This window comes from Uloborus diversus, chromosome 1 (genome assembly GCF_026930045.1).
Source record: "Uloborus diversus isolate 005 chromosome 1, Udiv.v.3.1, whole genome shotgun sequence".
Lineage (NCBI taxonomy): Eukaryota > Metazoa > Arthropoda > Arachnida > Araneae > Uloboridae > Uloborus > Uloborus diversus.
Window position 1 is genome coordinate 188,521,459 of NC_072731.1, and position 12,877 is coordinate 188,534,335.

General features: G+C 31.2%; 1 protein-coding gene across 1 annotated transcript in view; it reads right to left on the reverse strand.

Annotated features, from left to right (window-relative positions):
- The window catches only part of LOC129217772 (protein HIRA-like), a 93,696-nt gene extending 81,153 nt beyond the window's left edge, over window positions 1–12,543 (reverse strand). The window contains exons 1-3 of the mRNA XM_054852118.1: window positions 12,507–12,543; window positions 1,456–1,518; window positions 652–762 (exon numbers count right to left, since the gene is read on the reverse strand). Coding sequence (XP_054708093.1) covers window positions 652–762; window positions 1,456–1,518; window positions 12,507–12,543 — 211 coding nt within the window. The remainder of the gene's footprint in view (window positions 1–651; window positions 763–1,455; window positions 1,519–12,506) is intronic.
- Window positions 12,544–12,877: the final 334 nt, after the last annotated feature.

The window sequence follows — 12,877 nt, forward strand, 5'->3', positions numbered from 1 at the left end:
TTTTCAATAACACTTGCTTAGTCCTCTCTGGCATGCCCGAAAAATCGAGGCTATTAAAAAAATACTATAAAAAATATGTGCTTAGCATAAAAAATATAAGTTCTATACATATCTTATTAGTACTAAGAAAGAGTTTAATTTTGTAATAATATCAACCAACAATGTGCCACAAAGCCGCACTAAAGCATATGCCAAAGTTTTTTTTTTTTTTGAAAGAAGGTTATTTTCAGGACTTATTATTTATTTTTTTTACAGTAGTTTGCTTTCTGATTAGAACTTAATGGGGAAATTTACTTTTGTTTTGCTGTGAAATAAACCTCCAGTTATCTGGCATGCCGGAAAACTCGAATTTCTCGGCATGCTGATTAACCTCGCTTTTTCCCGACATGCCTGCTAATGTGGAGTAATATGATATGCAAAATATTGAATTTTCTCCAAACTCTACTTTAATAATGCGAGTGTCTAACCATAAGTAGTATGAAAAAAAAAATCATAACTGAGGAAAACAATTGGAACTGCTATTAGCAAAAATGAAAAACAATTTGTTCTATAAACACCAACAAAAAAAAAAAAAAAGAAAGAGAGAAAAGGTAAGAATCTGAACATGAAATATAGTGATGCTCAGGGGGTAGCAGAAGTTGACAAGATTACCTAAATGATTGTCCATTTGGCATAACAACTTTGGAACATTTTCATCCTTTTCATCGGCCTCATCAGTAATGGGAGACATATTCCATATCACAATTCGCCCAGTATCGGCCCCTGCAAAAATACACGCATGCATAAATTCTTTCAATTTATGCTGGAGAAATTTTAGAAAACATCTATGATGTTTCACTCAGACCTGGGGCTGGCAAGTAATTTTACTTGGGGCCTGGATACTTTTGAAACTTTTTATTAAGGTTCCGGAAAAAAAAAACATATTTTACACTAAACATTAAATGCTTAAATAAGTCATACAATTACTTGAAAAATGCTAAAAAAAAGTGTTGAAAGTGATGCTTAAAAATACCGTTGCCAACATAAAAACATTTTTTAATGCTTTATTTGTGTAATTTATACTTTCAGAATATCTTTGGTGGTCTAGTATTTAATCACTTGGACCATGGCAAGGTGTCTACTTAAAAAAAAATTCAACTTCCAACTTTTTCAGGTTTTCAATATACTAAACAAAAATTTTCCAGGTTCTTTTATAAAGGTTAGTTTAGCTACTTTTTTAATGGTTGGCTGTGCTTACGTGACATTTATAGACTTCATGTTTACATCACTGTTTAATGTAAATTTTAAACTATGACATCCATCCATCACTAAAACACTTTTTTTTTTGGATAAATAAACATGATAGTTATACATTCCATCTAATTTATCAAACTATAGCAGAAATCACAGCTATGAAAAGAAAAATATTTTTTTAGGGAATAAAATATTGAAATGATATGTGGTCAACATTCTTACCTTGTCCCCCTGTAGCAAAACGAGATCCATCAGGATGTATATCAACAGAGAATATAGGATGGCCTAAAAATGATTATGTAGAGAATTATTAGGGTTTAATATGAATTTAAAAGCTGTTAAACCAATACAAAATAATTTACTTAATTTATTTAATGGTTATCAAGTACACAATTGGGTTTTTGACATGACATGTCAAAAACTGTCAAATACTGACATAATTAAATGGTGAACAACAACATTTTGACACACAAAATTGGCAGATTACTGCATACATGTCTTTTGAGGTTTCAGGGAACCTCTTTTTCAATGCAAATAATGAGCTTTTGGATGAAAAGACATCCAGTAAAAGGTTTTAATGGATATCTTTTCATCCAAATCCACTATTTGGATTGAAAAAGAGGTTTCCCTGACACCTAGAAACACATGTATGCAGTAATCTGCCAATTTTGTGCGTCAAGCCATTGTTGGTGACCATTTACTTTTATGCACAAAGGTATTTACTTATTTATTTCTGACATAATTTAAAATATAGTCATTGTTGAAATATTTTATTAACACATAAGATTGCCTCAGCTGAAAAATGTATCTAACTATAATTTACACATATTAATCAAGTCAAATAAAAATTAAGTTCATAAATTTAGAAATGTTCCTGTCAATGAATTTCATTCTGTAAAAATCGTTATGGATATTAAAACTGTTAAACCCAGTTTGTAAAGGAGTTCAGTTTAAATTATTTAATAATCATAAAGCAATTAGCTACAAGTATCTATGTTAGGATTATGTAATTTTGTTTGCTTTTGAGTAAAAGTAAAGCTAAGTTGATCAGCACTCAGTGATTAATCATAAGTTATCTAAGTATTTTTGATGAAACTTTTTTAAACTTTTGTTATTAACATTTTCTGTAAATTAATATAATTACTCTCTGTTTCTAAAGAGCTAATATTTGCTCGAAGCAACCAAATTCATTTAAGTTTTTAATATCTTTTAAAGCTGAATCTAGACCATATATAGGAAGCTACATCTCAGTTCAGGATGTCTCAGCAAATGTACGGTGGATAAATCAATATTTCGGCATCAATTGAGAGGATTTTCTTTAGTTTTGGACTGATCCTTTCTAAATGATAAAATGAACTTTGAATACAAAAAACCTTCAAAAACTGGTATTTTGTAACAACATACTTTGAGAGGAAAAAAGGTTCAGAATGCAATTAAATTTAATGTGTAAATGATAACTAAAGATGTCTATTTTATTTGTTAATTTTCTGAATATATTGCAATTTATAAAAATTTTTATTCTATAATAATAACTCTTTTATTCTACAGACCTAGGCAACTTGTTGAATCAAAGTAATGTTTGGGATTTTTTATGACACATAATTTTAAAAATCTGAAAATCAAAAAATGTCTAACTGAATGAAATTAAAATTCATAAAAAGAACAGTTGTTAAGGGAATTTTGTTGCCAACAATATAGTTTCAGACATGTTTTGGATAGAAATTTAGGTTTTTTAAGATTATGACAAAAACCACGTTAAAAAGGGGGTTTTGACATGACGGTAAAAACCGCAGTTAAAACCGCCAACTGTCAAAAAGTTGACAACCCTGATTACATATCACAGTAGGCGGAGATCAACATGCATTGATCTGCTACTGTTCATTTTTTATCTCATCATGAGTAAACTCCCGATTATTCACTGAATACAGTGACATTTTAACCCTAGCCTCAATGACCAAACGCTTCTCTTACTCTCAATAACCGGGTAAATTTAGAATTGTAGAGCACAAAATAATTTTCTTTCTGACACCCTCTTCTATTTAAATAGAACTTCTTCTCCCATCCTTATCTTGGGAAATGTGTACATCCTGTTTTTCTAGCATTTTATGCCTATGTTTCACGTTGAATGGTGTGTTAGAAAACAATGTTTTTTCTCCAGTCTTTTTTGTAATACTGGATGTATTAGGTTGAATGGTTTGATATTTCATAGTGAATTTCTAGTATTTTGTTTTTTTTATATTGGTGATGCTCAATTTATGGCCCGCGGACCACATGGGGCCCACCAAGCTCATCCATGTGGCCCGTTGGGTCGAAAAATGATATCTATAATTTTTATCACCACTATCATTTGCTCAAGCTCTGCTGTCATAGCTTCCAACATTGGTAGGTATACGCAAAAATAATAATATATTAAAACATCTTCACCGCTTGAGGATTGCAGGGGTCTGGCCAGAGGATATTTGGGTCCGTTAACGGACCCTTCACAAAAATCCGATCAACCAAAACGGACCTTTCACAAAATCTTGATCAAACAAAACGGACCTTTCACAAAATCCCGATCAAACAAAACGGACCCTTCACAAAATTCTGATAAACAAGATCGGATCTGTCACAAATTGTTTATTGAAAGAGCAAATCTGAAAGCAAAATAACGCATATTTCTGTGTATAAACCGATAATTTTTGGAACCTTTTTTTTAAGTCAAAAGGAATAGCTTATACAAAATCGGCTAATTTTGAAAAAAAAAAAAGAAAAAATCGGAACTCTTGTGATGCTCCTGCAAGCGATAAATAATTGCTACTGCCAAATAAATATAATGGTTGTTTGTTTTATCACAGCTAATTAGCAGCGATGTTGTTGTAAACTTTTCTGAAAAGGCATTGATAAGCACTTTTCTCCGCTCATGATTTAATAAACAATAATAATATATATCTGCGAAATGAACTTAGAACTGCAAAGGGATAGTAAGGGTGAGGAAAAAATATGATCGCTTCAGATAGGGTTACCAACTTCAAAACTATCACCACTTAGCCTCTGGCGTTGAACCTTTATAACAACTTGATTAGAAAATATTCTCATCATTTTGTCGGCTTGTCAATATTTGCGGCTTGTCAATATTTGCGTTTTTACGGTGCGGTACGATGTTTAATTGTTATTTTGGAAGAAAATTATATGGGTGTTGATTTTTCGATGCTAACAAGGATGATTAACTTTAAATAAACTCTTTTAATTACCGTTTTTTTCTTTAGATGTCTACATTTTGAAAAATGCAATCTTTTAACATCCGATATGAGAATCATATTTTGTTCTTTTTTCAAGCTAACTTCGCTTTATTAGGATTCAAATAAATGAAAAGTCTCTTTATTTTTGTTAGAACTCTCATTTCAAGTTTTTAAAGCAAAATTCCATTTTCTGTTATGAGTCAAAAATTAAAATGCTGAATAGATGGTTTATTTTATTTTATTATTTTTTTTCGGGGGGGGGGGGGGTCAACTCTGTCCACAGATATTAATGATATGTTATCATAGGACTCTAAAATGCAATTTTAAAATAATTTTATCAAAAATATTTCTTTTACAAGCCGTTTTTATACCTTTGATGCCTTTACTTTGAGAATTGCGATCTCTTTGCATCCGCTATGGGAATCCGATTTTTCGAATTTTTGATAAGTTAAGAGGTTTGTTAAGAGGTAAACAATTGAAATATCTTTTTATTTTCGTTAAAATCACGGAATTTATAAGTTTTAAACGAAATTCTGTGCATTTTAAGAGTGTCTTGGGTCAAAAAGTTGAATGCTGAACCCTATTCTGAATTTTGTTTTATTTATTTATATTTTTGTTACAATTATTTTAAATATTGTACAGAAATATATCCAATATAATTTAACATAATGTAGAATGGTAGATAAATATTGATACTTGAAAGAGCGATGCCCCCCCCCCCCCGCCAAATATCAGAAAAAAATCCAGAATTATTTTCTTGTCATAGAAAAGGAAAACACTCAACTTTAAATTTAATTGATGCAGTTTGTGCCATCTCTAAATTCTAAAATTTCGTTTTAACAAATATATATATATATATATATTTTTTGCGAATTTTTTTGATTTTTCACAAAATTAATTCATTTTTCATAAAATTATTTGTTTTTTCACAAAAAACGGACCCTGTGAAAAATCCTGGACAGACCCCTGGATTGTCAAGAGTCCCAATTGTCCCCTTTGCAATTCAAACGAAGAAATGGACATTCGTCACATGCACACTTGCACCCAGCTTTCCAGACGTAGCCTATGCGACCGTTATTGGGAAGCAAGAGAGCGTATCGGCAGCTAAATATTTTACTTTATTGTTCCTTATTCTGTGTATTGTGTTTGTTTTTTTTTTGTTCTTTGTAACCTTTTCTTGCTGCCAACCATTGGAAATAATAAAAAAATAATAATAATAAATTAAAAAGAAATAAGTAAATACAAAAAAAAATAATAATAATAAATAAAAAGAAATAAATAAAAAAAGACAGGTCAAAAATTCCAACTGAAACATTATCTACATCACGAGAGATACAGTTCCTAATTCGGTATCACTGATGATGTAACAATATGTTTATACACATTAACAAAAAGAAAAAAGTCGTAATATTCCTTTCCACTTTATATCACAACAAATAAACTCAGGAGCAGCCAAAAGCCGCATCTATTATGTTTTATAACAAAATAAAATCTGGTGTTGACATGATTGATCAAATGCTTTGAAGTTAAGTGATCAACAATGAGTGTGGTACCCTCTAAAATACAAATATGCAATTAATGCATATCATGACCATAATTAATTCCATTTAAAATCTTAATTATATCTGTAAATGTAATCTGGATAAATATCAATTATGTGGAAAGTTTCTGTGGCATCAATGATATGCGGTGTCACTCTACATACTACTGTATGTAATCCATATAATAGATATAAAAGAAAGTCGTGTTAGTTACACTATTTGTAACTCAAGAACGGCTGAACCGAGTTAGCTGAAAATTGGTGGGGAGGTAGCTTAGAACTAGGAGACCAACAATAGGATACATTTTATACCGTTCGACGGTGTTCTCGAAATATTCTAGTTCTATTTTTCGAATAAAATACAGTAGACCCTCGTTTTACGTGAGGGTTACGTTCAACGGAAATGCCACATAAATCGAAATCGAAACTGCGTAAATTGAGAACTAATCGTAATGTTAAAACAGGGGTTAGGTTCCATAGATAAAAAAATACTTCATTCTAGTGATGGCTAATTGTATAGTAAGCTTAATGTGTACTTATGTCGATTTTTATGCACAACTTGCATAAAGAAAACATAAATTAATTTCGTGTTCTGTTTTTAAAGAGGAGCTGGCTATGATAGTCTTTTGGCAGTCATTAAGAATTTTTCTCTGCAATTCTTTGCAGAGCATTAACGCATCCATGATCACTTGTGTCATTTCCGTGATAGAATTTTCCTTCACTAACAAATCAGAAAGATCATTTCTATTGTCTAGAAATGGTTCAACATTTTCAATGTGAACGTTTTTGGTTGTGTGTCACCGGTGTTGGTATCTTCGTTGGTTATGGAATCCTTTGTCACTCCTAAAAGCTCTTCTTCCGGTGAGTTTTGAACTGTGTGAGTCTAATAACTTTACTTCTGGAAAAAGGTCTGGAACCAATCGCATAAAATGTCTCCAGTGGCCCAAGCTCGATTATTAGCACGCCAAAATGCAGTTTATTACTTATCTGTAATGCTTAGGAGTTTGAATTTTGAAAGAGGGGGAAAATGTTATCTGTTTGCATTGCCGCATCCGCGTACAACCGAAACTCATCCACCTAAAATAAAATAAAGGTGTCAAATCTTAAACCACGTATACTAATTGAAACCGTGTAAAACGGGTACTATATAATATTCGTGCATATGCTTTATTTAGCAAATTTTTTGATAGCTATTTACTGACTTCTTTGTATTCAAGAATTATTTAATAAGTATCTGTACATTCATAATTAAAAAGCACAGCAGACTCAGAATGCAAAAACAATAATTGTTATTCCTAATCTTATCCTCCTATATACAATAGCTAATGATCGAGTAACGCTCCTGGCGTCATCAACAATCAAACTCGAGCAATGCCATAATTTGATAACATGTTTTGGTAATGTTTAAAACGCAGGGAAAGGCTTTATTTTGACAAAGCTGAACTGGATCCAGTAACTTAACTGTTTTACTGTAAGACTGTGTCATTTCAGGGCACTGAAGAAACGAAAAAGTGGTCAACAATGAACGTTATCTATTAAAGCTTAGGGATAGGCTTCAGCTGGAATTAGGCTTCCACTGGAGTTAGGGTTAAAATGTCAACTACGAAAATGTCACCAAACAGGCAATTACTTTGTTCAAATGTGGAAACAATTTTCATCCATCATATCTTTAGGGCCGATTTTCTAGTTCTTATATAATTTCAAAATATCAATTTAAATTGTATCTAGATTTTTAATTACAACTTTTCTTAGAGTTTTTACTAGAGATCTGTCTTTTCTTAAACCTTTAGATTATAACATCTGATAACTTAGAGCAAAATGTTTGCTAATTGAGGCTTCAAATTACCTATAAATCTTTTATATTTGTCACTGAAAGATTATTAGCTTTTTACAGTATATCCAATTTTGATGCTGCCGTATTATCACAAGTAGGGCAAAGATTACCTCCTAAAGGATCGAAATTGGATGACTACCGCCAAATGTAGAAATTTAAAATTTTTACATTTACATATTGTTAGTAAAATAACTAGGTTTAGAGCGTCAAATTTTGTAGTACAGTAGCCCCTCGTTACATCGCGCCTCGTCATATCGCTCATTCCGATATATCGCCCTTTTCTTCTGTCTCTCGAAATATTAAAGCCTAAAATAAGAAAAAACTTTGCTTTAAGTTTGAAACCATTTCTGAAAACATATGGTATTGCACCGAGAAGGTCTCTTTCTTCACTATTTTGTCAATGAACAAAAGGAAGCAATTCTTCTGAATTCGCTGGAAAAGCAGCAGCAATTCCTGTTATCCAAATGTACATACCCGCACAGTATATTTCAGTTGAAGACGGTCTGTAAACTACTTGACATCTTCTTTTGTATTGATACATTGCCTTTACAAGGAGTGAGAGACATCAAGCAAGTGTCATAGTAGCCCACGTAGAAGAGAACATACGCCCTTCTTTTAGTACAGAAAAGATTTGTACTTGGTTGCACAAACAAGGATTTGCATCAAAGAAAGGAATAATGATCTGGACGGGCGAAATAGTTTCCTGGAAACAATCTGTTTTTTTTTACTTTTCACATAATTTCGACAGCAAGTAAAACGGATTAGAAAACCTACTCGGAATAAGAGGGTATTGGAATGCTCATTCTTATCTCGCGGTAGCTCAGAAAGATGGTCTTCATTCGCCATTTGATGATTTTAACTTTCTGACAGTGAAAATTTACTTAAATTTCAATCTTGTTTAAATTTCAATAGGTGTGATAGTACCCACATCGAAACCATTAGAAACTAATGTCAAAAAGAACGAATGCCAATTTACTTGTGCATTAGACATAACTATTTTTAATGCCCTCCGTTACATCGCGCTTTCGGATATATCGCTCTTTTTCTTTGTCCCCCGAAAAGCACGATATAACGAGGGGTTACTGTAATAATTTATTACTGTTGCTATCGGTCATTTCCCCTACAGTTGTTTAAATTGAAATTTTAAATTTATAATGGAACATTTTGTAAAAAAGTTGTTTTGAATCAGCATAATGAACAGAACTACGGATTTGATTTAGTTTATTTGTTTTTTTTTTGCTGAGGGGTAAAGACTATACATAAAAATATTATGTATATACAATATGTTTGTAAGTGTATTCATTTATTTTCCTAAGTTCTAAAAGTAATGCTTCCTCTTATCTTTAAATGATCCCACATGCAAAACTCCTTAAATAGAAATTGTCCAAGAAAAATGTTTAATGTCTTTGATGGTCTGAAAAATAGTAATTATAAACAAATTATCAGTCAAATTTTCTTCAAAATTTTGACATATAAATTATATTGTTTAACTTAATTCATCATAAATACCATAACTGATCCTTAGATATTTATTTTAGCAATACATCACAAGAAAATATTTATTAACGTAACGAGCAACAACACTTTTCTATGCATTTTAGTTGTTTGAACAGCTTTAATAATGTTTTCCTAAGCTTTTATATGAAAACACTATAAAAAAAGGGATGAAGATTAGAAGTATCATTCCATTTCTTATTGTTGAACGAATTCTAAAAATTTAAATGAATGAAGAAACATTTCAAGCTTCTCTTTAATGAGCATTGGCGATATTTTTGAGTATAGATGCATTAAATTTTGTCCAAAATCCTATTCGAAACTGTCAGGAGAGGGATATTATGGAGTATTTATTGAGTTAGACAATTGATAATGTAGTTAAAATAAATAGGAGTTTTTTTTTTTTGGAAAGCAAATGTATTGCAAAGCTTTAATTATCATACTTATATTATATCATTACTTAATTAAGCTAATTATCATACTTATTGATTGTAATTTTAATTGGAATAGTATTGATTTATACCATTAACAGTTAATGCTTCTGATTTAGCATGCCTCCATTTTTAAAGTTTGTGCAACATTGAACCCAGCTTAACAAAATCCTAGCTACGTGTTTGCGTGCGCATTTATCTACATTCAGTTAATCATCAACAGTGTGAAAGGTCACGGATAAGCCACCCACAGAAAATCGGGAGATTACTATATAGTTTGATTTTCCATCATGAAGTTCATGAAAATGCTCAATTTATTAACTTTTAACAGAACCCTGTGAACCATACCAATGTGCCTTGAGAGTGGCATACGTTAGTCTGCATTACAAAAACTTCTATGATAATTTAAAACTAGGGATGCACCGGATATCCGGTAACTATCCGGTATCCGGCTGATTTTTTAACTATCCGGAACTATGAGGTATCCGATCTGGCAAGCCACTCCGGATCCAGATATCCGACAGTTTTTTGCAGGATATCCAGGCAGTTACCCGGAAAATTAAAGTGAAGTTTTCAGTTAATTATTTAAGTATAATTTTATTTATGTTTAAAAAAAATGTTAACATGTTGAGAACGACTTTTAATAGTGTATTTAAGATATTAATTTGCATTTTTTAATAATGTGAATCGTTATTTTCTGGAATTAAAGGGAAATTTTAAGTTGATTATTTAACCGTAAGTTTATTAATTTGTTTTTAAAAGTGAACGCGTTGAGAATGACTCTTAATACTGTATTTAAGATGTTAATTTGCATCTTTTAAGAGAGTGAATCTTTGTTTTCTGGAATTAAAGTAAAATTTTCAGTTGATTATTTTAGCATAAGTTTATTAATTTGTTAACTGGGGTGCCCACCTTGGGGGGGGAGTGTTTTAGGGGTATTTTTCTCTCTTTTGGGGGGCTTTCTATTTGGGGGGTATTTATGGTTTTATAGGGGGTGGGCCCTTGCTCTTAGGGGGGCACCCCTGTATTTAAGATGCTAATTTGCATCTTTAGAGAGAGTGCATCTTTGTTTTCGGGAATTAAAGTAAAATTTTCAGTTGATTATATTAGCAAAAGTTGATTAAGTTGTTAACTGAGTTGCCCACCTGAGGGGGGTGTTTTAGGGGTATTTTCTCTTTTTTGGGGGGGCTTTCTATTTGGAAGGTATTTATTGTTTTTAGGGGGTGGGCATCCCGATATTTAAGACGCTAATTTGCATCTTTAGAGAAAATGTACCTTTATTTCTGGAATTAAAGTAAAATTTTAAATTGATTATTTAAGTTTATTTATTTATTTATTTTATTTATTTATTTATTTTTTTTTTTTTTTTGAGTCAAACTGGCCCTGTTTTAATTTTTTTCTTTTTTAACTTGTATGTTAGAAAAATTTTACAAGTGTATTATCTGTAATAAAAAATATTTCAAAGCAAAGATTTATTTTTTGTTATTATTTCTAAATTGGAAACAAGAAAATGCATTACTTTATGATGAAGTTTAAAAAAATTTCTACACATCATGCAAATCTAATAACAAATACGACTCATTATATGACCTTTAAGATTTCAACTATGAATAATTAAAAGTTTAAACCATGTGTACATTACATACACAACTAATTTTTGCCTAAAGTTTGTCTCTTTCGAAAAAATCTGTTGAAATACAACAATATTTTAATGTTTCATTTTATATGTAGCACAATTCCTAAATTAAAACATAGAGGCTCTAAAAAAGTACATTTGAATGTACTTAACATGTTTTTGAAAAAATGATATGTGGAACAAGTTTGATTTATTGTTTTGAAACCGCGTTGTAGAAAAATATGCGAACATGCAATGCAATCGAAATGCCGGATATCCGAATCCGGCAGGTAAGGGGGCATCGGATATCCGGTATCCGGCAAAATCACTATCCGGTGCATCCCTAATTTAAACGATATCTAATATTGTAACAAACGTATGCTCTACTGTGTTAAGCATGGAAGAAATATAAGTTTAAAGATCAATATGACACATTAAATTGACCAACTACTACTTTTGTCAGAACTATTCATTTTCTCAAGAATCAGCACAACTTGGGTCTTCAACAATTTCACTGTTACTACTAGAATTTTGCTCTTCCAATTCTTCCAAAAGTTTTTGTTTGTGTGTTTTTTCTAAAGTAGACCAACATACCTCACGTACTTGGCCTGAAGAAATGCTGTCATATTTTCTTTGTTTATAACAAAAAAAAAATAACAATAATAAATAAATAAGAAGCTACAAATAATTATGATCTATACCATCGAGACATGAAAAACCTTGTGGTTAGAAAAGCAAGAAATTTTAAAAAGAAAAAATCAAAAGGTAATACAAAAGCTTAGAAAATTTCATAATTTAATCCATCGAGATAAGACAATTAAATACATTAATTGTCCAGTCGTTACACCGAAAAAAGCCGCAAAGCTTTAACAAATTTTCATACATCAATTAGTTTAGCACAGGTGAAAAGATGCAGCCTTTCGATTGAAGGAGGTATAATTTGCAGTTTAACAAAAACGCCGGTGAAACTCAAGCAGTGTAACGTACAGTTGAAATGTAAACAAACACCGCACAAATGCTTTCAGGAGGGCAACACAATATGTAACGATATTTTTTGTTATTTAACAGGCATACTACAAACTAAAAAACAAAAAAAAAGGTTTATTGTGAAACATTAAAATATGCAAAATAGCTTTACCGTCATGAGAGATCCAGTTAGGTTTCAGCAATTTCATTTTGACAGGAATATATAAAATACAGATAAAAAGAGGTATCAGGAGATGGTTAAAAACAAATTCTTGTTAACGAGTGCTAAAATTACCACAAAGCAAACATAATAAACTTAGTATAAATTTATTTTTTAAACATGTTGAATTGACGGCGTGCAAAACATAACCTCGGTAACAGTGGTCAATTTAATATCTTTTTTATTAAAAAGCCATCAAAAACTGTGTTGAGATGTTCAATGAAGAACTGAAAGTACCATCCTACCACCTAGCGAGAAAATCTTACATAGAGTTAGATAGGATAAATTCGGAGAAACCTACTATCATCAGCAAAGTTTATGAT